The sequence below is a fragment of the Pavona decussata genome, unplaced genomic scaffold (assembly GCF_977016875.1).
Source record: "Pavona decussata unplaced genomic scaffold, jaPavDecu1.1 SCAFFOLD_64, whole genome shotgun sequence".
NCBI lineage: Eukaryota > Metazoa > Cnidaria > Anthozoa > Scleractinia > Agariciidae > Pavona > Pavona decussata.
Window position 1 is genome coordinate 6,421,586 of NW_028145484.1, and position 23,025 is coordinate 6,444,610.

General features: G+C 38.4%; 1 protein-coding gene across 1 annotated transcript; it reads right to left on the bottom strand.

Annotated features, from left to right (window-relative positions):
- Positions 1–216: 216 nt before the first annotated feature.
- On the bottom strand, positions 217–22,918 carry LOC146478789 (polycystin family receptor for egg jelly-like). The gene is made up of 17 exons (XM_085112410.1): positions 22,326–22,918; positions 21,861–22,198; positions 19,137–19,278; positions 18,299–18,408; positions 17,729–17,787; positions 17,245–17,399; positions 16,128–16,854; positions 15,041–15,668; positions 13,904–14,068; positions 13,189–13,317; positions 12,025–12,219; positions 11,135–11,386; positions 9,595–10,359; positions 8,642–8,878; positions 6,952–8,244; positions 6,641–6,812; positions 217–5,691 (listed from the first exon to the last, which is right to left on the bottom strand). Exons 1-17 carry the CDS (start codon positions 22,408–22,410, stop codon positions 3,977–3,979), a joined length of 7,167 nt encoding a protein of 2,388 aa, XP_084968536.1. The 5' UTR covers positions 22,411–22,918; the 3' UTR covers positions 217–3,976.
- Positions 22,919–23,025: the final 107 nt, after the last annotated feature.

The window sequence follows — 23,025 nt, forward strand, 5'->3', positions numbered from 1 at the left end:
GTTGTCTTCGCAGTGAGACGACGGTCTATGACTTCTATGTTTACAGAAATACGTCAAGGAACCCTTTTGCTTGAACTTTATATTTAGCCATTTCAAATATTTTAGGAATTTTAATTCCATGAAATTAAAGAAAACAAAATAAAGAATGCTCGGGATCAGTCACGTGATCTGAAAGTAAACATAGAGTGGTGGTTGAATTAAAGCTACTACAGAACCTTTTTTAGTCACTTTCAATTGATTTTATTTAGTTTCTGAAAAGCCACTCAGTTACTTAGATAACTTGAGACCAAATTAAAACGAAATAATACCACACAAGTGAATTAATAGTACTTTTCGCGCGCGCTGATTGGCTAGCTCGGAGGTGATTAGCCAAGTACTATTCACCTCCGAGCAGCCAAAGAGAAACAAGATGGCTTCCCGTTTCGCCACGGTTACTTAAGAGTAAATTATTTCGATAAACGAGGCGGCTGTTAAAAAGATACATAAATTGCCAGAAAGTTTGGTTTGACGGCATTAAATGGTAACTTATTTAATCTTTTCAACCACATATTCTGAGGTGAAAAAAGGAAAATACAATTCCTTGTTTGAGAAAACTGCCGAGCGCTAAAATTACAATGAAAACAATGAAACATCTAATATTTTTCAGCATGTTTTCAACAACAAGACAAATTTCAAAGAAAAATGGAAGAAATGACACTGTAGGAACTAAACAACTGTCTTCAAAAGTTTTATTTGACTGAAAGAAAGCGAGACGGAACTTCGCACAGATTTTAAAATTTCATACCATTTGTCGGTATATTGTCAGAAGTAAAATAATTTTTTGATCCACTAGTTATTCAGTTTGTGTGGCATATGCTAAAACAATTATTCACCTTACTGTCGGTGAATAGTGATGGATATATCCATCACTATTCACCTCCACTTCGGTGAATAGTTGTTAATTAGTAAGTATTAATATTGGTTCTCTTGCCGGAACAAATAATTTTACGGCGAAGATTCGTCGTCATAGTTTTATACATACCTGATTCATTTTTAGCTAAAATTTTAATCATATACTCTAACTCTTGTTTCAACATTTTACTCACGATTTAGTTATGTCGTCAGCTGCTTTAAATTGTTATTCCTCTACTCTTACTTCTTTTTAACCTACCTAATATACCCAACTTAGACGCGGGGTGAAGAGTGTTCAACTTAATGCAAGGATTACAATCTTTACACTACAGAAAAACTAGTTGGATTTGTCATTTTTTTCACTATTTACTCGATTAAATATAATATTTCTGTACTACGGTACTGATAAAAAGTACCGTGTAAAGGGACCAGATTTAAAGGAACAAATCTCATTTACAGTAAAACTGAAGGGCCCAAAATGAACAGTGAATAATTATTTCATTTCCTTGTAAGTTCTTCAAGGCCAGTATAGCCCCTGTAGAAGACATATTCTACTGGACTGTATGATTGGGGAAGTATCGTGGGTTTTTTTTTTTTTTTTGTTAAAAATGATGAAATAAAACCTTCAATCAGCTGCCAAATAATTCTAGAATGACGAGAGGAAAGAAATCCACTCAATTCTTGAAAGGAACAACTCGTGATCTGTTCTAGCGCATTTTGGAAACAAAAATGCGAGAAGTTGAAAAACATTAGCCAACATTTTTTAAGTTTCAATCCATACCGGCCTACTCTGAGGGTCCCCAATAGGTTTTTCGGGATCCGGGATTTGGCTTTTTTAAAGGTCGGGATTCGGGATTTTAACGGAAAAGAGCGACGATATTCGGGATTAGAATTAGGGACGGGAAGTGGGATTTGACGATTTTACGAAGCGGGACGCGGGAAATGTAACTCTAAAGAAACGAGATCCGGGAAGTCCGGTGTCAAGAATGCAGGGGCGTAGCGTCCATATACGCACGTACGCCCGTGCGTACAGCTGAGATCTAAGAAAAACAATTTCTCATTAAATTTGCTGGGTAATAATTTCATATTTTCACATTATACTGGCGTTTTTTATTAGAATTTCCATTATCCAAGCATTAATCATTATGCTGCCGCAGACTTTGGTGGAGACTCTTGACCACGCAAACTCCCAATTTTATCCCGGTGTGCTGTGTTGCTCTCGTAACATTGTTAACTTATCCTGTGTCTAAATGCACTGCCGAACGTAGCTTCAGTAGCATGAAGAGACTAAAATCTCCTCTGCGAAGTACGATGACGGGCGAAAGATTAAGCTCCCTAGCAATCCTTCATATACATAAACATAAGAACGTAGATATTGACAGGTTGGTAACGGAGTTTGTCCGTCTTAAGGGTCGACGCCTTGCCCTTTGCTTGTGACCTTTCTTCATTGGTTTTGTATTTTTTTTTCTTTTCGGAGCACCGTAGCTTACAGAAAACACTAGGGAAATGGTTAAAATCAACAACTTTCTACTGCATTTTTGCTGCATTATTTTTTGAAAATGCCTCGCAGAAAAACCAGGGTATAACATTTCCGAGACCCTAAATTTCAAAATTTTCTGGGGAAGCATGCCCCCAGACCCTCCTAGTTGTAAGCGCCTTATTGTGCGTACATCTTCAAAACTCCACGCTACGCCCCTGGAATGTAAAATGAAAATCTAGTTGTCACTGTCAGGATGCCTGAAATTCACCTAAGGAGAGAGATGAATGTTACAAACATACTGGTTAACATCTCGTTCCTTACAAATGGTTGAACAAACTTGTTCCCAGGGTCCTCTGAAGTTGGGAACGCGGTTGGTGGTTGAACAGTAAATAAATTGTTATAAACGGGAGCCCACCGCTGTCACCGTCCTGGACCAGAAAAGAAATTTACGGGTCCTATATCTTTACAGATAAAATTTCTTCAGTTCTCCCTGAGACCTTGCAGTTAACTTGAGCCGATAAACCTAAACAAATGCCACAGAGGCTAGCGTACGCAACGGCATAAAGGAACTAACTCAAACGGCTCCGAATGATAAGAAAACCTCCATTCGGTAAATTTGAGTAGTTTCCGTCATGATCAAAATCAAAAGGTCAACAGAGAGATCTCACCACATTTTGATCAAAAAGGAGAACATCTCAGAAACGTACTCAGGAAAGCACTTATTCCAGAGGTCTAAGGCCAGCGGGAGTCGTGTTTGGCCTCAGTCACCTTTTCAATTATCTGTTTCAGTCCCACGTTGTGGTACGTGAGCAGCAGTGCTCTTCAGACTTTGAAGGCCATTATCTGTGACTGAAAAGTTTCCAAGGATCAGCGTGATAAGAAAGGCAGCCCTCACCATTCAGTTGAGAGAAAAAAGAAAAAAAAAAGGAAAAGAACAAGCTCTAAAAAGAAATGGTTAACTGAATTATTGACTGACGTGATTCGCAGGAAACTTTATTAAAATGAACGATGTTGGTGGAGAGAAAAAGAATAAATAATCTTACAGCTAATTTCTCGGAGACCGAAGACCAGTGGGCAAAGATCAGTGTTCAGATTTGCAGTGGGAATTTACATCCAACTGAAAATGCCTTTTTTCGTCGAGGTAAGGGGCTTGAAAAAAATTATGACTTGACCGGGATCGGGATTGGGCAAAAACTGCGGTCGGGATTAAGGGATTAAGGGAAAATTTTGTCCGGGATGGCGGGATGGAAGAACCCTATTGGGGACCCTCTACTCTGTCTCTGGTTAGAAGCACTAATCGGCAGTTTTATTGCACTGGGGTGATAATTTATAACACACTTCACAATTATTTCGTTGTTTCTGCTGACAGACAAACATTTTTGGGTTTTGAAATGACAGCAAATTTGCGTGATACTTCCCCTTTAAGCTTGCATTTGCCCACTCTCTAGCTATCTAATGCTGTTACAATCCTTGCATTTTGAAGTCAGTGTTATTTTAAATACAAAATGACACGGAAAGAAGAAGTCGCCTACTGTTAGTCCGCTGAATCGTGTTACCTTCTCTATACCGCATATTTCTTAGGAATATAAATACGGCTATAACGGGTTAAACGAAAACGTCAACCCCTTGGAAAGTCCTCCGATTCCATTCCTCCATAATCAGAGATTCGTAAGGTAGCGAGCGGTCATTGTTATTACGATAAATGTCATAATTAGACTTTGAAATTTCGCTGTCTGACTCGCTACCAAACAAAGATGAACACGTGTAAAATGTTTCATCTTCGTCGTCAGAATCGTAGTTTGGTCGCGACCACCTCTTGTCTGTGTCATAAATCGTTACCATTGGAACGATGTCATCTAGGGACATAACAGAATTGCTTATATCATGTTTGATGTCACTTAACAATACCATTATATCCTGGAGAGTTACATTATCATCATCGTTAAATGCAGAATCATCTTCATTTTCTCCAATAGAAGGATCAATTAAAATCTCATCCTCTTGTGTCACGGTAGTGTTGGGCTGCTTTTTCCGCACCAATTGTGGGAGTGCTTGTAGAACTTTAATTGCTTTCACTTTTGTCTTCTTGGCAGTTTTCTTTGCAGTCTTTTTCAAAAGGTTTGATAGCTCCAAATCTGGAAGCCCTTCTTGTCCCTGTTCACGAGACTCAGTATAAGCGTCATTAAGTATCGCAAGAAACATATTGAGAAATATCATTACGATGGAAACCATGTACGCAAACATAAAAAATGGTCCGATAATACTACTGACTCTTTGCAGTTCGTGGAAAGGTGCCTTGGCGCCGATAAGCATCAACAGAACAGAGCTGAACGATTGCAAGAATGAGTGGTACTGACAAACATTTCTCCCAAATGTAAGAGTTGTAAGTGTGACGTAAGCAATCATAATGGTTATAAATACGGCGGAGAAAGACCAAAAACACTTGGCAGCAATACTGAGTGTCATTCGCATTTGAATGATATGAGGGTTGAAGCGAATGATTCTTAACATCTTCATTGTCACTAAGAAAACAACAAATGACAATAACGCCACTTCAAGGTCTGACAACAATGCAATGTTGTCTGTGCTCCAGCTTTGAAATGGGTTCTTGTTTACTTCTTTGATGAATTCACTTGTGTAAGATTCTTTTAAGTAGAACATAGCTAATAATAAAAGCGAGCTTGCTAGAAGAATTATCTCCAACCAGCTCCATGGGTCTTTAAAATACGTACATCCGTGTTGGTATATCTTCCCAACCTCGGTACCAACACAGAACAGAATAAGTAACATGAAAAATAACTGACACGTTTCGTAGAAACCGCGAAAGGTTGGATCTTGAGGTGAATAAATTGTTAGCGTTTTAAACTGTGTTATGGTGTTCGTACCTCCGTTTGGAAACCTCTCGAAAAGAAGCTTGACAGCGCTGAATAGTGAGGTAGCGGGCTCGTATAAAGTAAATTCTATGAATACTGCAGCGGTCATGTTATCAATCCAATCATTGCTTTCTAAGTTGTCAATCACCTGTAGTGCATCCTCTGTGTTATAGCCAAGGTCAGCGATGTAACCACCCCCGGAGTAAGTTGACGCTAAGCCTTGGAACCACAGCGTCTGTAACTCCTCGTCTGTTTCATAACGCCAGGGCCTGGAACAAAGATAAAGCGTTTCGAATAGTGATCGAAAGCCACTTTCGTTGCGAATTGGAATCCATTTTGGCTTGTTATACCTGGTCCTGTATTCGCTTTTTTCGCTGTAGTATGGAATGCATCTGGGAAAGTGCTTGATGAACTGCGGCTGAATTTGACTGACCTGACAAATGGTATCTGAGGGTGAAAATAGATCAGTTAATTACCGATAATCAACTGATCAACAACAAATAAAAACCCGTGCTTATGTGGCGTTTGTATAAGGAGAAAGGCGTATTCTGTGTTTAATAGACTGTTACCAAACTTAATTTTACTTCGTCTGAAATGAAGAGACCCTGCAAAAATAGAAACTGCAAATATAAACTAATCCGTGAAATCAAGCCATCACAATCAAAGGTATTAAGCCGACGAACCTTCTTTGTTTACTTGGACTTCCACTTAGATAGAGTAATGTTAGATAGAACACAACTGTTATATATTTTATGTTATACAGTTGATACCAGTCCTGCGACTGAAGGAATCGCACTGTTTAAATATGAATTATTATTATTATTATTATTATTATTATTATTGTTATTATTATTATTATTATTATTATTATTATTATTATTATTATTATTATATTTTGAAACCTGTCCGAGTTGGTGTGTTATTTAAAATCACAATAGAAATGGGTAACACTTCGACATACGGTTTTCAGTTATTTATTTATTTATTTATTTATTTATTTATTTAGCTTCGCTTAACTAAAATACAGATATAGATACTATATGCATGAATACGTAAAAAAAATATTAGGCAGGGAAACCACTACAGCCTAGCCAATTACAGCGGATCCCACGTAGTAAATTTCGTGGATTCAAGACCTTAAAAAGATTTTTGAGAGATAATTCGTGATCTTACCAGATGAATGAAGGAAAGATGAGTTGATTGACGATATGCTAAAACGTTTTCCATTGGAATTCTAGAAATTAATTCCCTTATAAATAAAGGTTGAATTGGCATATGTTTGCCGATTTTAACGTTTATGAGAAGCTTTGAACCATGCACTCATGGCTCCCCTAATCAATGTCTCGTCTATCTAAAAGTCTGACTGCCTAATATAACTAGTCTACGATGCTCTCACCCCTTTTTATTCTCTTCTGTCTGAGCCTGGGCATTCCCACCATAAAGCACTCTCTGTTCCTGATAAAACCTTCCTTGTACGAAAAAGGCCTGCTATTATACCACGTGACGTCATAAAGGGCTGGTACGAGGCTTTTTCTAGTCCAGTTCCAGAAAGCGTCAATGGTAGTAACCTGTAAAATATAAAAAATAGGTTTTTCTGCGAGTACTCTGGTTTCCCCTCTCCTCAACCGATTTACAAATTCGGATCAGTGTCTATACCGAATATTAATCTGAAAGCCTCTTATTAAATACGGCAAAATTAAAGCATACCTTCTCAAATCCTGTGAAGACATTGCTGACTGACTTGGTGAGCTGATATCGCTTGGTGTCACGATTTCCATAGCACACCATCATGAGAAGAAAGAGGAACAAAAGAAATACGGTGATCTCTATCAAGACAGTCATAAGTCTGCTTTTGAGCACACTCAAAGAACGCACCTTGTGCAATTCTTTACCTCTTGGAGGGTATGAAGTGAACTTCTTGTCCAATTTGTGGCTCGAATGACCTTGGCCGTACACTTCATCATTGTCCATTGGCTTTTTTACGATGAGTGACAGTAGCGTTACTAGAAACACTACTTTTATTGGCTGAATCACGATGACGTCCTGGAAGAACGAGATCAACACTGATGTAAGCCACTGATTCGCTACCTCTTTTCCCCACATGAGGCTGTAGAAAACAACGAAAGCCGCTGATGCAAGTGAGGCCATTAGACAGAGCGTCCAGCCAATGTAAACACAGTAATGAGGGAAACATCCGGTTGGTTTAGCATCGTTATCTTCTTGTTCATCGTTATTATTGCATTCTTTTGAAGCAGGCTGTTTTACGTTCCTAAATATTGCAACAATAATAACATTGACAGGAATAGCAACTAACCCACTTTGAAGTCCAATTTTGATTTGTTTCCATGATAGCTGGATGGGACCAATCTTAAACGTGTCTTCGGACTCAATTCCTTGTTTGTAAAACATTGCATTAGTAACCATTGTAGCAAACAAGATGGACAAGCAGCAGGAGAGGCGCTGACATCGGGTAAAGGAACTGTGAGGAGCTTTAGTGAAAAGTGACAACCACAAGTGCTTCTCTCCCACAGTTTTTGCCCCTCTGAAGTAAAACAGGTTTCTGAAAGCGAGTGATTCCTTTTTGCCTGCGGAGCAAATATCCGCTTTAATCTTGCCGTCTCCTTTTTCGAGAGCAAGCCAACGGTTGCCGAGGAAATACCACTTTTCGTCAGTTGCATTGCACGTGACCAACACCTGGTGGAAGAACCACGCGGGGCTTTTTCCTGAGTTGTCGTGCCATATTTTGATTTTAAAGAGCGAGCCCAAGGACTCTGAAAGGTGAAGAGTAAACGTATTGACGCTTCCTCGAGCGAAAAACCTCTTGCCAATGTGATTTTGCGTTAGCAGAATAGGAGGGGTGCATCCATTCTCACCAAATAGAACTATTGTGACATTAGCCGTAGTTCCGCAGCCTCGCCAGATCCCTGTTTGTATAGAGATGTCGTAACTGTGCGTATAGCCTCCGTCACCTCCTGTCATTAGATGGATATTTGGCGCCACCTTAAATCAAACGTTCAAAAATACATTGGTAAAGGCTACGCCTTTGAAGCTAGGATATTGCCAGAGTTAATTACAGCTGTTGATATAATTGAAATCCCATATTTTATTGACATCCTATTTTGTTGGCTTTTTACTTAATAATTTCCATCAGTCGTCTTGTGATCTATATTTTTGGTTAAAAGAGTACATGTGTCTAACTGGAGGTTAAAGACTAGTGGTGGGCATGCGACCATGGTAACAAATAAGCGCTTTTCACCGCAAGACAACCACGCATGTCTTACCATATACATGTTTTCCTTTTGAACATTCTTTAAACCCATTAGTTGCCAATACTTTTATTTACATTATTTTCTAAATGCACCATACGGCTAAAATTAATTCACTTTTTAACATTCACCTCAAAGTCATCTTTCTTGTCAGCTCTGCGGGCAAAAACGAGGCCAACCACGAATAATCCAAGCACCACACAAACAAAGGACAAAACAACAAAGTTCCCAGTCTCGCCTAGACGTCCAAATTCGGCAAACACTTTGTCAAAGTCGATTGGATTTGGCGCCACAAAGAAGTCTCCACCAAATGCTGACAGATGATTGCAAAGACAGTGGATTTTACTTGCTTTTGATTCACTGCCGATCTAAAAACAATTTTATAGGAGAAAATAAATGATTTTATGTTCGACAATAAACGATGAAACTGGATTGAAACTGGAATAATACTGACTAATAATACTGTTAAATTTTTTTTTCAAACTGATACAGTGATCATTAAATTCACTTACCAATCTGATCAATGAGCAGGCAATAAATACAAAATGGTGTTTAAAGTCTTCTTAAAATAAGTTTAACTGTGTAGGTGGAAAAAACGTGTCAGCCCAAAAAGGCACCAGTAGATTAAAGATCGCTAGGGCTCCTTAGTTAGCAAATAGCTACAGTATTTCCTCTATTAGCCCCCCCCCCCCCCCCCCCTTCCCCGTGGTTATTAACCTTAGGTCTTGTACAACCACTTTACGGATCCCAGGAATAACTGTGTTCACACTTTATCCTCCATGGCTTATTAATTTATGAGCTGTCATTCGTCGTTGCGAGAAAACGATTGTGGCTGCTATAACAGATAGCACTGGATGAGAAGATACACCATCCAGGCTGGAACCAGGGAAGTTGGGGGCTTAATAGTGGGAGTGAACTTTTTGAAATTTTTATCACTGGAAGTGGGGGCCTGTTAGAAGGGTGACTAAATGGAAGAAACACTCCCAATTTCAGGGAACAGTGACTCAGTACCGATATTCTTTAGAGCTGCATAAACGATACACCTTTTTTGAGGGGGCCCACCCTACCACCCAAGGCTCTGTACCTTGCATCCCCTGCTAGTCCATTCATTTTCCTCCATTGACCAAAACATACACGCTCCCATGGTAACTTGCAGCTCATATTTCACATCTGTACCATTTTGGAATCCTGACGTTGCAAGTTTTCCCATAACTGGCGGGCTTTTGACTTCCACGCATGATCGCCTCAGACGACGACCGTGGACATCTCGACAAGACCGCTTGCTACGTGTACTATTGTTGTTCTTGAGTGTCTCAACAACATATCGAATTCCTAGAAAGTGGGTACCAGTGTAACCCGTTGTTCTTGGTGATATGGTGAAAAGGTAAGGATCGGAGAGGCAGTTGAAAAAACCATCACGCTCTGTGTAGTTTAAACAGGAGGAAACGTTTGGTACAATAGTTTGAAAGTTATTTTCGGCTGGTGTTGGTCTTACTTTGTTCCTGACGTAAATTTCGAGTTTCTTGTTGTTTGATGGAACAATTTTGATACTTGTATCCACGTCGCTATAAGGGAGGAAAATTTTGTGGAAGCGCATATTTCTTGTTGATTTTGGAGGGCTTGGTTTCACGAAATACATTTGCTGCGGTTTCTTCTTCTTCTGTTGTTCTTTTTCTTGTTCTTTTTCCCGTTCCCAGTTCTTGATGAACAACTCCACTGGTTTTTTGAGGCCTTCTACATGAAGTGGCTTACCAGAAGTGACATTCTTTAAGGTGACGTCAAGAACAGATGAGGTAACAATTCTGGACTTTGGGTGCCAGGTGTATGGATTCTTTTTAAACGACACAAGCTAATGGCAAAAGGAAATCCAACAGGAAACTTGAGCAATAAGCAGTGGGGAGGGGTGGTGGGCGGGTTACATCAACTAAATTTGTCATAAAATCGTAAGGCTAGTGGTGCTGTTTTCTAGGGCTCAAGAGAAATAAGCTGATATAATTTCATTCATTTACAAAGTAAGCAGCGCACTTGCGAACATGAAAAACTGAAATGAAACGTAAAATATATTCCTGACCTAAATTATCGTGGATTTCCACTGTTGTGTGAATTTTACATGCGTGCAGACGTAAATTTAATTGGCTTCACGTTCGTAAATAAAATAGAAAGCGATGCGCGAAAGACTTCATTGCGAAAACGTAAATAGCTGAGTACTTTTCACGTTTTACGTTTGCCCGGGCAACTCAGACATAGTCTCTAATTTTATGTACGTACATAAAACCAGTAAAATGTACGTCTGTACGTTCGTTACATTAACACAATAGTGGAAATCTACCTTAAGTCTGTTGAAACTAAAGAGGAACTGTAAAAAAAGATCTAGAACTAAAAAGGCAGATTAAGACGATAATCAATTAATACATTGGAGTAGAATTACTTCATTTTATATACGGACCAGGCCGGGGCAAGTTAATAGAGGACTGCTATTGATTGTATCGTAAATTGTAGCTACAAAATAAATAAAGGATAAGTTAAAAAGAAAAGTTAATAGAAGGGGGCTATAAGGTTCAGGAAGAGAGAGGGGGAGTGAGGAAAGGAGGAAGGATAACAATTTGAAATGCATTGTTTTCTACCTTGACATCAATTACGGTGTTGTCATCCAATTCCACTCCTGGAAAAAGGGCCTCGGGATCGGGTAACTTGACGCCGTTTTCTCCTTTCAGCAGCTTTTGCACTTTCATGTCGTTGGCCTTCTCGACGCAGGCAGTTAAGTTGATAAAAGGAGTAGTGATCACTATTGGGTTTTCGCATATTCCTTCTGGAGTAATGACTTCATTTTTCATTACGTCTACAAGTTCAACGCAGTCTTTGGTGATGTTTTTACTCTGAAATAGATAAAAGAGAATAAAGATATTAAGGGCGGTCCATGAAGCTTTCACAGTCGAACTCCCCGGAAGCGGAAACCGTCGGGATTAGAAAAAGTGTCCGCTTATGGAAGGATAAAAATGTAGTGTTTGTATGAAGCTGAGGACATGACCAAGTGTCCGCTAACGAGATATGTCCGTTAGTGGAGGTTCGACTGTACTAATCCCAGAGTAGCTACTCGCTTTTACAAAACTTTAACATAGCATCAAGGTTCTCAGTTTGTTGCTCGTTTACTTAGCGGTACAAGGTCCTCTTTCTTCTCTGTCTCAGTGTTGGGTGCAAGTTAGCCTCAGTTTCTAGTTGGTGAAAACATTTGGTTCTGTCGAGATCCCATTAAGTCCAGTAGTTAGCACGTGCAGGTTCATGGTTTGATGTTAATCTATTCAGTGCTTTTCTTTCTTCGCCAAAGTGTTTCTAGGGTTATCGTTGAACTGTTAAAGACTTTTAACGATCGAGGATACGCTGGCGATTGACTACCTAACATTCCATCCGGGGCAAAGCGGTAGCACTGTCACTTAATTCTTGTTATAATTACGGTAACCGTTTTGAGTTCCGTACGTCCGTATGAATCATTTGTGGACCGAATGGCTTCGCTTACCTTTTCTCTGTCGATATTGACATCCACGTCATTCTCATTAATGTCAGCTTGTTTAGACGATGACATCATGACGTTTCCAATCCCTGTTAGAATGTTCACATTGATTTCGTCACCAACTTGAAGTTCTTTGGTAGTGTCGTTTTTCATCGTTGCTAAAAACACTGTTGATTTTCTCAATAAAGTAATTGCATCTTCCTTTATGGAAATGAAAACAGTAATATGAAAGGAAACATCTCCATAATATTTAACAATTCTTTGACGACATCGATTCTATATCAAACTAATTTGATGGAAAATACAATAAACCACAGAACGTGGAGAATAAATTGAAGAGAAAAAGCATCGTGCCATTTATTTTGAGAATGCGAGCTTATAAATAAACTAGCTTGTGTTGCTGTATCATTTTCCTAGCTGAGGTATAAGTGATCAGAATGCGTAGAAAACTGCAATAGCAATATAATATACGATGACAATAAGATAATTATAAATCTAAAATTCGTTTAAATTGGCCGTGTCTTCATGAATGAAATTATTGCGTAGTTATGGGTGTAATTTATGTCAAATTTTTCAGTTATCGATAACTCAGTTGGGCATAATGAAAAAAAATGTTTTTAACATGAAAGAATGCGTTCACTTTCCAAACGTTTCCCACTCCAATTCTGCGTTCAATCGTTTTCGTTTCGTTCAATGCCTTTTTTCGATGTTATTTCAAAATCGTTTTCGAAAACCTTATTTTCCAAACGTTTTTATCGTGTATGTATAAGTGACAGACAAAACTGCGCAAAAATGATTTTTTTGTTTTCTTTTTCTGTCCACACGTTAAAAATCAAACTTAGTTTTTAAATCTCACTCAGATTAGTACTTTTATCTGAGTCCAACGTTTTCAATGCATTACGCGTAGACGCCGGGCCTCACCGTACATTGATCCTTGATCTAATGCTCTAAAAGTGGAGCTTATTTAATATAAATTTTTAACGCGTATTTTAACTTGAAACAATTGCGTCCTCAATATCTAGTTTTTATTACAAATGAACATGCTACCTTGGGAGGATCCAAATGTCCGAGATAATACCAAACTGACAGCAATACCCACAAGTACAAAACAACAACATCAACCACAAAAACAGTTTCAACAAAAAAATAAAAACACAACTCTGTACAAACCTGTGCAGACTGGGGAAGTGAGTGATCGACTCGATTTGTTGAATAGGCTGTTATAACCGCTATCTTTGTCACAAGGTTCAATCGATTTACTTCTACTCCAGCCATAATATTTAATATGGAGTCTTTCAACTAAAAGACAGAAATGCGGATAGTAAATTTTGAAAACCAGAAACACTAACAAAAAAAAGTTGCTTTGCAAAATAAGATAAATGAGATAAATATAGTAAAATTTTAAATAAGATACTGTCTCAGCTGTCATTTAGCTTGACGCATTTCTAGAGAAATATTTCAGTTTTTGAAGAAACTTAAGGAGTGAAGCTTAGGGTTAGGGTTATGTTATTTTACCTTCTTTTACCTGACATGAGGTGTATTAAGGCAGGTGGTGTTATTAAAAGGGTTAGAGTAAAGTTGCAGGCATCAGTAAGGGTATGCAATAGCATACGGAGGTTGATTACGTCGCATTTGAATGGGCTTCTCGAGCCTTCTGTATTGCATGAAGCTATCACGAATCCTTTTACTCATGCGTTTAGTTTTCCTAACGGTTTGCTGGTACTCATTTATGTGTCAATCAATACGACCACTGAGACCAGGCTAGAATCACTGGCTCTGAGAAGGCATATGGGAATCACTTAAACTAGAAAACTGTGCTTATACGTACAGATATTATATGCACCTATGTACAAAATGATTATTTATGTGGACACGATCTATTTACCGTTTCATCTTGTTTTAACTGATCATTCTTATCAACAACAGACAGAATTGTAATGGCCATATCGGCTGCTTTTTCAACGTCATTTCCCTGGACGAGGAGTTTCATTTCATTTTGTGCTTCTCTGATTAGTTTCAACAGCGCTTCCGATGCTGGAGGAGGTCTTACCTATCAACACAAATAGAAAAACATCAACTTCCTATTAAACAATTTCTAATTTGGTTAGACAATATATAGACACAAAATGAAACTGGATTATTTACTAAGATCTTTTAATTGCGAGTGCTTTACTACCGGATTTAATGTAGCTATAAATTTTAAAACTGTGTATGAAATTGGGCCGTGTTAATTATCATCTCGGTAAATGTTGTTGAGCAGCAATTCAGCTTTCCATGTTCATGTTCTCTTGATTTTCGATTTAAGAAAACCTAATCAGAAATTTGTAAGGTATTTTTTACTTCTAAATGTGACTGCATATGGAAGTCAAGAAATTCATGAGTAAGGCAAAAAAACTCCAAGGACTTAAATTAGAATTAGATCGAAGGAAGCAATTTGCATAAAAAAGAAAGTCTAGTCAGAAAAGCTTGTAAAGTTGTTTTAGATTTTGCTTTAGATTGCGTCTGACATGACAGTCAATATGGTCGTCAACGATCGCTGGCGATCGCTCAGCTTAGGGAACATTGCATTCATAGCATTCATCAACCTGGTGGTGGAATACATGTACCTTCAGACATTTGTACTCTGACAATCACTAACGAACACTACCATTTCCAAAATCTCCGATCCCAATGATTGTATGGAAACCAGGCTGTATATTCCATGGAGGAGAGGTGTTGCACGGGCGAGATCACTCGCCAATCTCCCATGTGACTCGGGTTCGATATCTGACATATGTGGGTTAACTTTGTTCAGTGTTCACTTGGTACGAGAAATGTTCTCCGGGTACTTCGGCCCTTTCCCCCCTCTCCTCAAAAGCAGAGAGCCCGTGATTGAGAAAAAAATACATCGTTACCTCGTTATGACTCTATCGCTTAAATTCGCCGCCAGTGACGTTTTTGCATGATCGTTATGATCGCTGAGCGCGCTGCACAATTATCATTGGATATCTTATATATGGAAACCAGCCTTTAAGTTCCTTACCTTAGTTTTAACAAAAACAGTTGAAAATTCTCCAAAAGCATCAATGATCTGTAACTCCAACGTGCGATCGTACCCCATATCAGGGTCCCCTAGGGGTAGTTTACTGGTCACCTCACCAACAGTTCCATCTTGGATAATAATCGTGCTAGAGCTGAAGGTGTATTTGAAAGCGTAACGGAGTGGAGTATCCTTGTCGTACCAGCCTAAGCAGCTTATGTGGAAGTCCGTTAATATGGCACTGCCTTCTCTTGGCCAAACTTTACAACCAGTATCTTCACTGGCTATGTGTTTTGGAGGAACATTTGCAATAAATCTATAAAACTTTTTTTCTTGTTGGCGTCCATTATTATCAGTCGACTGAACCTTAATTTTGAATTTTTGCCCTTCTTTAATTGGCGTAAGGGCATCGAGTCTTGGCAAATTAAACTGTGTTGTGTTCATATTAGTACTAAACAAGCCACTACTGTTTTGAAATTCGCGCCATATGGATTTCCCTTGGCTATCTCTTGAATTTACGTGAACGGTCCATGAAAATGTGCCAAGAGAGGCGCATGGGAAACTCCCACAGAACACTCGAAGTGTTAGAAGCCGCTGAGGACTCACTTTCTCCTTGCAGTTATTGATGCACCTAAAAGTGATAAAACAATAAAAGTCTGTTAAATGGGGGAAGTTTTCCATTTGTTTTGCCGAAACTCTTTTTCACTCCTTTTTATTGAAAGCGCTTGAACACATGCGAATTTCTTTGTTTTCGTCTTTTTTGTGGGTGTGAAACATAATAATTTAACTAACCCCGAATAGCAACACCTACCTGCGGTTAGTGTTTTCCTTTTCGTTATTTTCTTAATAAAGTCTCTGTCGTTGATGTGGTTGATGTGGTTGTTGTTGTTAAACTGGCTTCAAATTCAGGAAAACCCTTTGATTATGGAGTTAGTCAAATAAAATGCAATGTTTCTTTAAAGGTCGTGTCAAGGCGTAGATATGGTACTCTTCTTATTTATTTATTTATTTATTTATTTATTTATGTCCTTATTTCTTTCATTTTTGGAAGGGGGGGGGGGGGGAGGGGGGCAAATTGAGAAATACTTACCGAATGGCGAATGGTACTGCTGGCGTGACTTCTAACGCATGCTCTGTACACTTTATTCTTATGTCCTTTGCCACTGACAAGCGAAATAAATAAGTACAATTGGACTTGAAGTGATCAATGTCAATGGTAAAAACTCTTTGATTGGAGATGAAAGAATCTGTGGCATTGGCAATTCCATAGCAAGGCTCCACTTCAGCTCTTTTGAAAGTCAAAATATTCATAGAGTCCTCTCGACATTGTCTTCGACAACGCCAGGTAAAATGTAATCTTCTGTAATGCAGCCATTTGAATTCCGGATCATACGACCTTGAACCATCTAATTTGACAATCGAGCCTCGTCTTGACACTCTCTCAGGTGCAACAATCTTAGCTACCAGATCTGGGTGGCGGATTCTCAGGAATCCATAATCATATGCAAATGCCTCTCGCACCTTCAAAACGGATGCTACTACGGAAACATACAGGACACCTGCACCCATCAGTCTTGGCCTCAGATTAATTGTGGTCCTATTGGTTAACTCGTACATCAGAAATGGTGAGAAGTATTTTGTTTCGGAGTCAATCCGAGAGAATATCCATTGATGCTGTGTTTGGTTGGAATTTGAGCATTTGCTGGTTGCTATAGTTGTTAAGTGGAATGATCGGTTTGTCGTGTATACAATGTCGGATTCAGATACGGAGTGCTTTAGCTGCAGATCAACTAGCGGAGGTCGACAGTCACACGCAACTGAAAAAAGGATGGATTCATTTTTAGTTAACTGGAAGAAGCAGTAATAAAAGGGTGCCAGGGCTGATCACTACAAAGACAAAGGCATATGGTATCACATTTATCACATTTGTAATTTATTCGTATTTATTTAAGACCTTAGTCTCCTATTCATACATTATAGTTCTAATTATCTCCTGTTGTATGTTTTATTGTATGTCTTTTATTACTTTGTTTCTGCTTTGGAATTGTGCGTATATTCTTTATATCCCGGGTCCGCAGTAATTGGCCTTAGCTGTTGCGGTATCCCTGTCCATATGGACAAAGCTAAATAAATAAATAAATAAATAAATAATAAGAAACAAAAACGACGGATATTAGTAAACCAGGGAACATGACCAAGTTACTTACGTGGGTACTTGATTTTAAGGTACTCTGCCTCGAACGTGTCCGACGTGCGAATCAGTGTGTTGAGTTTTGCCTTAAGAAGATGGACACTCGACTCAAGGCAGTAAATTGCAACCTCTGCTGTGACGAAAGTAGCTATCTGTGGCGATTGCTGAGGACTAAATATTAAAAACAAATGAAGGCAAGAAATAAAAGAGCATTAAGTGAATATCGCCCGGTTGTCTACTAAATAGCGCGTGACAAGAACTACAAAGCAAAGTAAACAAACAACAACAACGATGGATATGATAACTCTATTTGCTATGAAGATGTGGAGGCGAGATGTTGAAGTTTTGTCTGGGTCGTTCCCGGGGCCAGTGGCAATGCATTCTGCCGTGTTCAATTATTCTCTTAGGCAAGATATTTTACTCCGTATGAACAAGTTGGTGGAGGGATTTTTGGCGCGCATACGTCAGTAGCAGAGAAACTAGAAACTTATCAAGCTTACCTCAGCCTCAGTAGCCTGTTGAATAAATATCCTCCCACATTGTTGAAATAGGAATGGATCTACAGAAAATAATGATAAAACAGCTTAATTTTTTCTTTTTGATTCTATATTTAACAATTAGTCCATGAGCAAGCGTTGCATACAAAATGAGTTGCCCGTCAACTATAATTAACAATTATTTACCAAAGTGGAGGTAAATAGTACTTGGCTAATCACCTCCGAGCTAGCCAATCAGTGCGCGCGAAAAGCACTATTCACTTGTGTGGTATATACTAATAATTAATATTGCATAGAGTACACATCGGACAGAATGCCTATTGTTCTCGGGACATTCACTTACAGTTCAAGAAATTTCTTAGGACTGTCATATTGCTCGTTATTATTCATAGACGCCCAAGAATCACTTATTTCAATGGTTGCTATGCACGCCCGGCAATGGTCATTAGTATGGAGGGGGCGGGTAATATAAACAATGGGCACTGCCAGGGGTATCGTTGGGTTGCAACTGGTATCAGCTTCAACAATCTCCTGTTTATTCTATAGGTAATATTACATATATGATGAGCCGACCTCCTCTGTGGCTTTCAAAGTCGCATCCTTGTATTCTTGACTTGACTTGTTCATATAATCCAGGGAGAATGGAGTTTTGTCGAGCATTAACCACGCCTCAAAATAATATCCTAAAACAAAAATTAATAAAATATAAATAAAATAAATAATTTTATGTACATGTGAGATTTCTTCACTACATCAAGCTCAGGAGAAAAGTACAATGATGTTCCAAGTAATACCAACATCCAAGCATGCACGTATTAGTCAACTATTCGCTCAGTCAATCAATCAATCAGTCAGTCAGTCAGTCAGTCAGTCAATCAATCATTCAGTCTCTGGAATAAATGTTTAACTACCTAGAAATACTAATAAGGCCATTAAGGAAATTGTAAACAAATGAATAGTCTGTTGTTATTTTCAGTTTAGCATTAGTGACCCTTGCATAATCTTGTGCAACATATAATTGGCGCTTGAAAGTAACTGAAAATATTGCAATATGATAAAATTCCTACAGTGTATATTTGACAATAAAAATCTGCGATAAAATATTGTAAAACATAGCACGACGTTTCGACGTTTCCAGAACGTCATTATTAAGTGAAAGCAAAATAATGAAATCGAGTATATATAGTGAAGAGATGAATAAATTGAAAGTTAAACAAAGAGTTTGGCTCTAATGGAGTCGCTCTGGGTGTTTAAATTGGGTCTTATTGTTCTTTGTAGATTTGCGTTGAAAAAAAAAAAGATAAGAATCAAAGGAACGAAAGAATGATATAGCTCGGATCACTTCGTCCAGTTTCGCTACTGTCTGATGCTGAAATTTAAAATTCAATTATATTTCAGGAAATTTCCTTACCAGGTGCGCAGCCATAAACTTCCATTCTGAGTCCAATGTTGTTATGCCATTTAGTGGGTAGCATAACGAGGCTCGATGCAATGGCGGCAACCGTTATTTCGTGTCTGTGTGTGGTGTTGCTGTCTTTGTTTCCAATAAAATCCTAACGAAGAAGGCAATACTTAGCGTCGATACGTAATCCAGCAACGTAGTCCCGGATGATGTACATGTGTTCTGGTCTTTCTACAATCATCATGAATGGGTGGAGAGTTTGGATAAAAAATATAAGGGTCTTTACAAGTTGAAAGGCGAATTTGACGAGTTGATATGTATATAAAAACTGCACCGCATGTTTCTTACAGATACTTAAGTACCTATGACCCCATCGGAATTTTTCCACCACAACCCAGCTTTTTTTTTTTCGCTATTTTAACGTTAATGACGCTATGAAAACATGCATGGGTAATGTTCAACATTATATCAAAATGTCCGAGTTATGTTTGAATTCAATAGAGAAGAAAAAACGAAGATGGTGAAGAAGAAGACGAAGAAGAAGAAGAAGAAGAAGAAGAAGTAGACGAAAAAGAAGGAGGAGGAGGAGGAGGAGGAGGAGGAGGGGGAGGAGGGAGGAGGGAGGGGCAGTTCGGGTGTTGTACCTGTTCTCCTTTTTGCCAAACCGCCGGCGCCTTTACTATGAATCTGAAATTTTCAAATTGCTTGATTTTCACAGGGGCGAAGGACCAGACCGTTTCAGTATCTAATCTAAGAATTTCTACGTAATATAACGACTTCTAGTTGAAACGATCCTCAGTGGCAGTCATACATTCATTCATACTTTCATTCACTCACTCACCCATTGGTTGGTTGGGTTGAAAAGAGAGGGTCGTTTACAAGTTAACTCTGATTTCATTCTCATAACTGAATTTGAAAGGCCACTAAAACTTCATGTAAGTGACATGGGCTAAAAGCTCTTAAATTGCCAATGTACCACTTACAAAAGCACTGCATAGGACATGGAACGGCTGGTCTATAAATGTATACGCGGTACCTAAGACATCTTCCATCCATCCAAGTAACTAAGACTTGGTATTTGAAATAATTTTGGTTCAGGACAGGATGGCAATTTTATATACCACTTTAAAGCCAACAATCAGATTTAGAACGCTAGAGGGGCAGTCAATGTTATAAAATATTGTAATATTGGCACATGGTCATATAAAATAGCTCGATCAAAGGTAGGGTATATCATCAGATAATGATAAACTGATAATCACTAAAACATACAGTCAAAACTGATAATTATATTGCATGAAAATTGAAATTAACCAACACAACGACGACGACGACGACGTCGACGACTGACACTTTGTGAAACCCAAGCAAATTAGAGACAGCAAATTGGTTGTATCGTCTGTGATAATAAGCCATACTGGCATTTCACTTTTAGTTAAAATCAGTTTCACTTGTTCCCAAGCGCTGCTGACAAAACGAAACGATTTATCCAATTTCATGCACATACATAAGTAGTTGGAGTGACCATTCTAGATTAAATAAAATATTTAAATGAGCTGAGCGCCAAGTTGTTGTAGAATGTATAGTCATCTTGCGGGCGAAAACCTGCCCACGAAAAGTAGCCGAGGCAACCGCAAACCGATAATGTTTTGTTACAAGCGCACTCTTCTCTCAACCACCAAACCAATCAACACGTAAAAATGTTGAAATAATTGGCACTGCTGTTGATACAGCTTTCATAATAACGCAAATTAAAAGCAACCAAAAAATATACGATGTGAGACATGCTTCATGGCTCTGTATATTACAGTTTATTATCATAGCCAATCAATGTTCATTCATTTAACTCAAATTAACCACCAAGTTAAAATTTGTAACAAGTTCCGTGCAATCTTGTTCTACCCGATTATAATGTTTAACTGTAAAAATATCTATAAATACAAGGGATTCTGAATCGAGAGGGATGTTCTTTTATATCAGGATTTTAGTCTATGCTTAGTTTTCGCTGTTTATTTTATTCAGTTTTTCTTTCATCGGTCTGAAGTAGCTCAAGCATTGTTGTTTCATTATTTTGAACTTTCTAAGGATGGGCAAAATAATGGGGAAGTCAGTTAATATCAACTAAATACACAGACAACTGCTGCAGTGAGAGTTATAAATGTAATTAACTTACCGAGAAATTGCCAATAAATAAGGCTCGTCCATGTATTGGTGTCAATAGAGATTCCCATTACGTGAAAAAATGTCGATCGATCGGTCTTTGTTTTCTATTCATGTCAAGACCGTAATTACATAGTATTGAGTTATAAGGAAAAACAATTCATGGGAATATTAATTATGTTAAATTTTTAGCCAGAGGGATTTCCGTTATTTTAAAACTTTCCCTACCATAAGTAGCTAGTAAAATAAAGATAAATTAGCTCGTCAATCTTTTAAGCCTTTAAGTTACAACTGATTCTTATCATGGCATCAAGAGAAAAGAAATGAAATGCAGGCGATATCAGTTTCTGTCACTAATTTTTATTCACATTTGTAGGCTTATTGAAAGGGTGTTGACGGCTGGACTGAAAAACAACTCGAAAATCAATGTCAAGCCGTAGCATTAAAGACTTAATGCTAAAACCTCATGATGCCGAAGAAGATAAATGAGCAAATAGCTAATTAAACGGCTAGGTATCGAAACAATTTGAATTCATGATTTTACGCTGTATAATAAATTGAATTGCCACTTACCAGAACTTCTCCATCGACGTCCAAAAAATAAGCAAAGTCATGCTTGTCGGCATACATCAACCGATAACTAGAGACCCATTCCGCTACGGATGGATCTCCATAGCCCTGTGTCGCTATCCCTGTAACGACTAGTTGCTGTCTTAAGTCAATCCTTATCCACGGTAGTGTGTTAGAGTGAGCTATTTTGAAAGCTCTATATCCTGGAGGCCATGAGTTTAAGTTTAGTCTGGCGCGATGAGCCCCATATGTAGACGAGTCGTTGTTGTAGGCTGAGAAAGCCGAAAGTTGTTTGTCAGTGATGAAGCCATTCTCCAGGCCAAGAGACATTTCGCATGATTCTGTCAATAAAGTTATTCATCGTTTGAACAAAAAATCGTTTAATCAGTAATGGCTTACTTGTAAGAAAGCTGAAACAAAGAGATCGAGAAGCTCAGCTAAGATTAGCATTCTCTCAACAGCACTTACTTGGGCAGTTTTGAGAATTTCTCAGATTGGCTGTGGTTATAAGACAATGGATTACTAGCCATGCGATCCATCCATGGCGCTTCATTGTGAATAAGTCTCGCAACCTTTAAACCGCCGCTTCATTTCCACTAAAAACGTATGTCTCCTTCACGTCTCTTAGCACCTCCCAAAAAATGCAACTTGTTAAAGGTCATTTTCTAAGTCAATAACTGGCCTGTATAACTTTCCTTTGCGACGATGTCGAACAGGGAATTATAGCAAGTGATAAACAACACTTATGCCATTAAAAATTTACGAAATAAAGCATTTATACAATTTACAGCCCAGCATGACTCTATAGTTTGAGCGTTTTACTGTTGAATAGTAGCAGTCCTATGTTTTATCGCATTTCCGCGCGTGCTTGTTTGTAATCAATTTTGTCTGTAAACGATGATCTTCCCGCCTGGCTTTTTTTATGGAAGGAAAAATATCACAGAAACAAAAAAAAATTGGCGATCACATAAAAAGCCAAGCACAAAACCAACTTTTTTTATCACTTTTTTCTGAAACGCTAGATACGTAAGCCTAAAAATGTGAGCCAAAATCAGTGTTTAACTGATAAAAATTCATAGCCAATACACAGCGGGAACACCGAGACAAATTGAAAATTTTTAAAAGGGTGGATGTCAATAAACGCTTAGACGAGGAGCTAGGTTTGGCT

Bases quoted from the DNA above. Each gene is read 5' to 3' on its own strand.
- LOC146478789 (XM_085112410.1), bottom strand. From the start codon at position 22,410: ATGAAGCGCCATGGATGGATCGCATGGCTAGTAATCCATTGTCTTATA. The intron at 17,788-18,298 runs GTCGGCTCATCA...TATTTTCTGTAG, and splicing joins CTTTGAAAGCCACAGAGGAG to ATCCATTCCTATTTCAACAA. The intron at 12,220-13,188 runs GTTTGTACAGAG...ATTTCCATAAAG, and splicing joins CACTTCCCCAGTCTGCACAG to GAAGATGCAATTACTTTATT.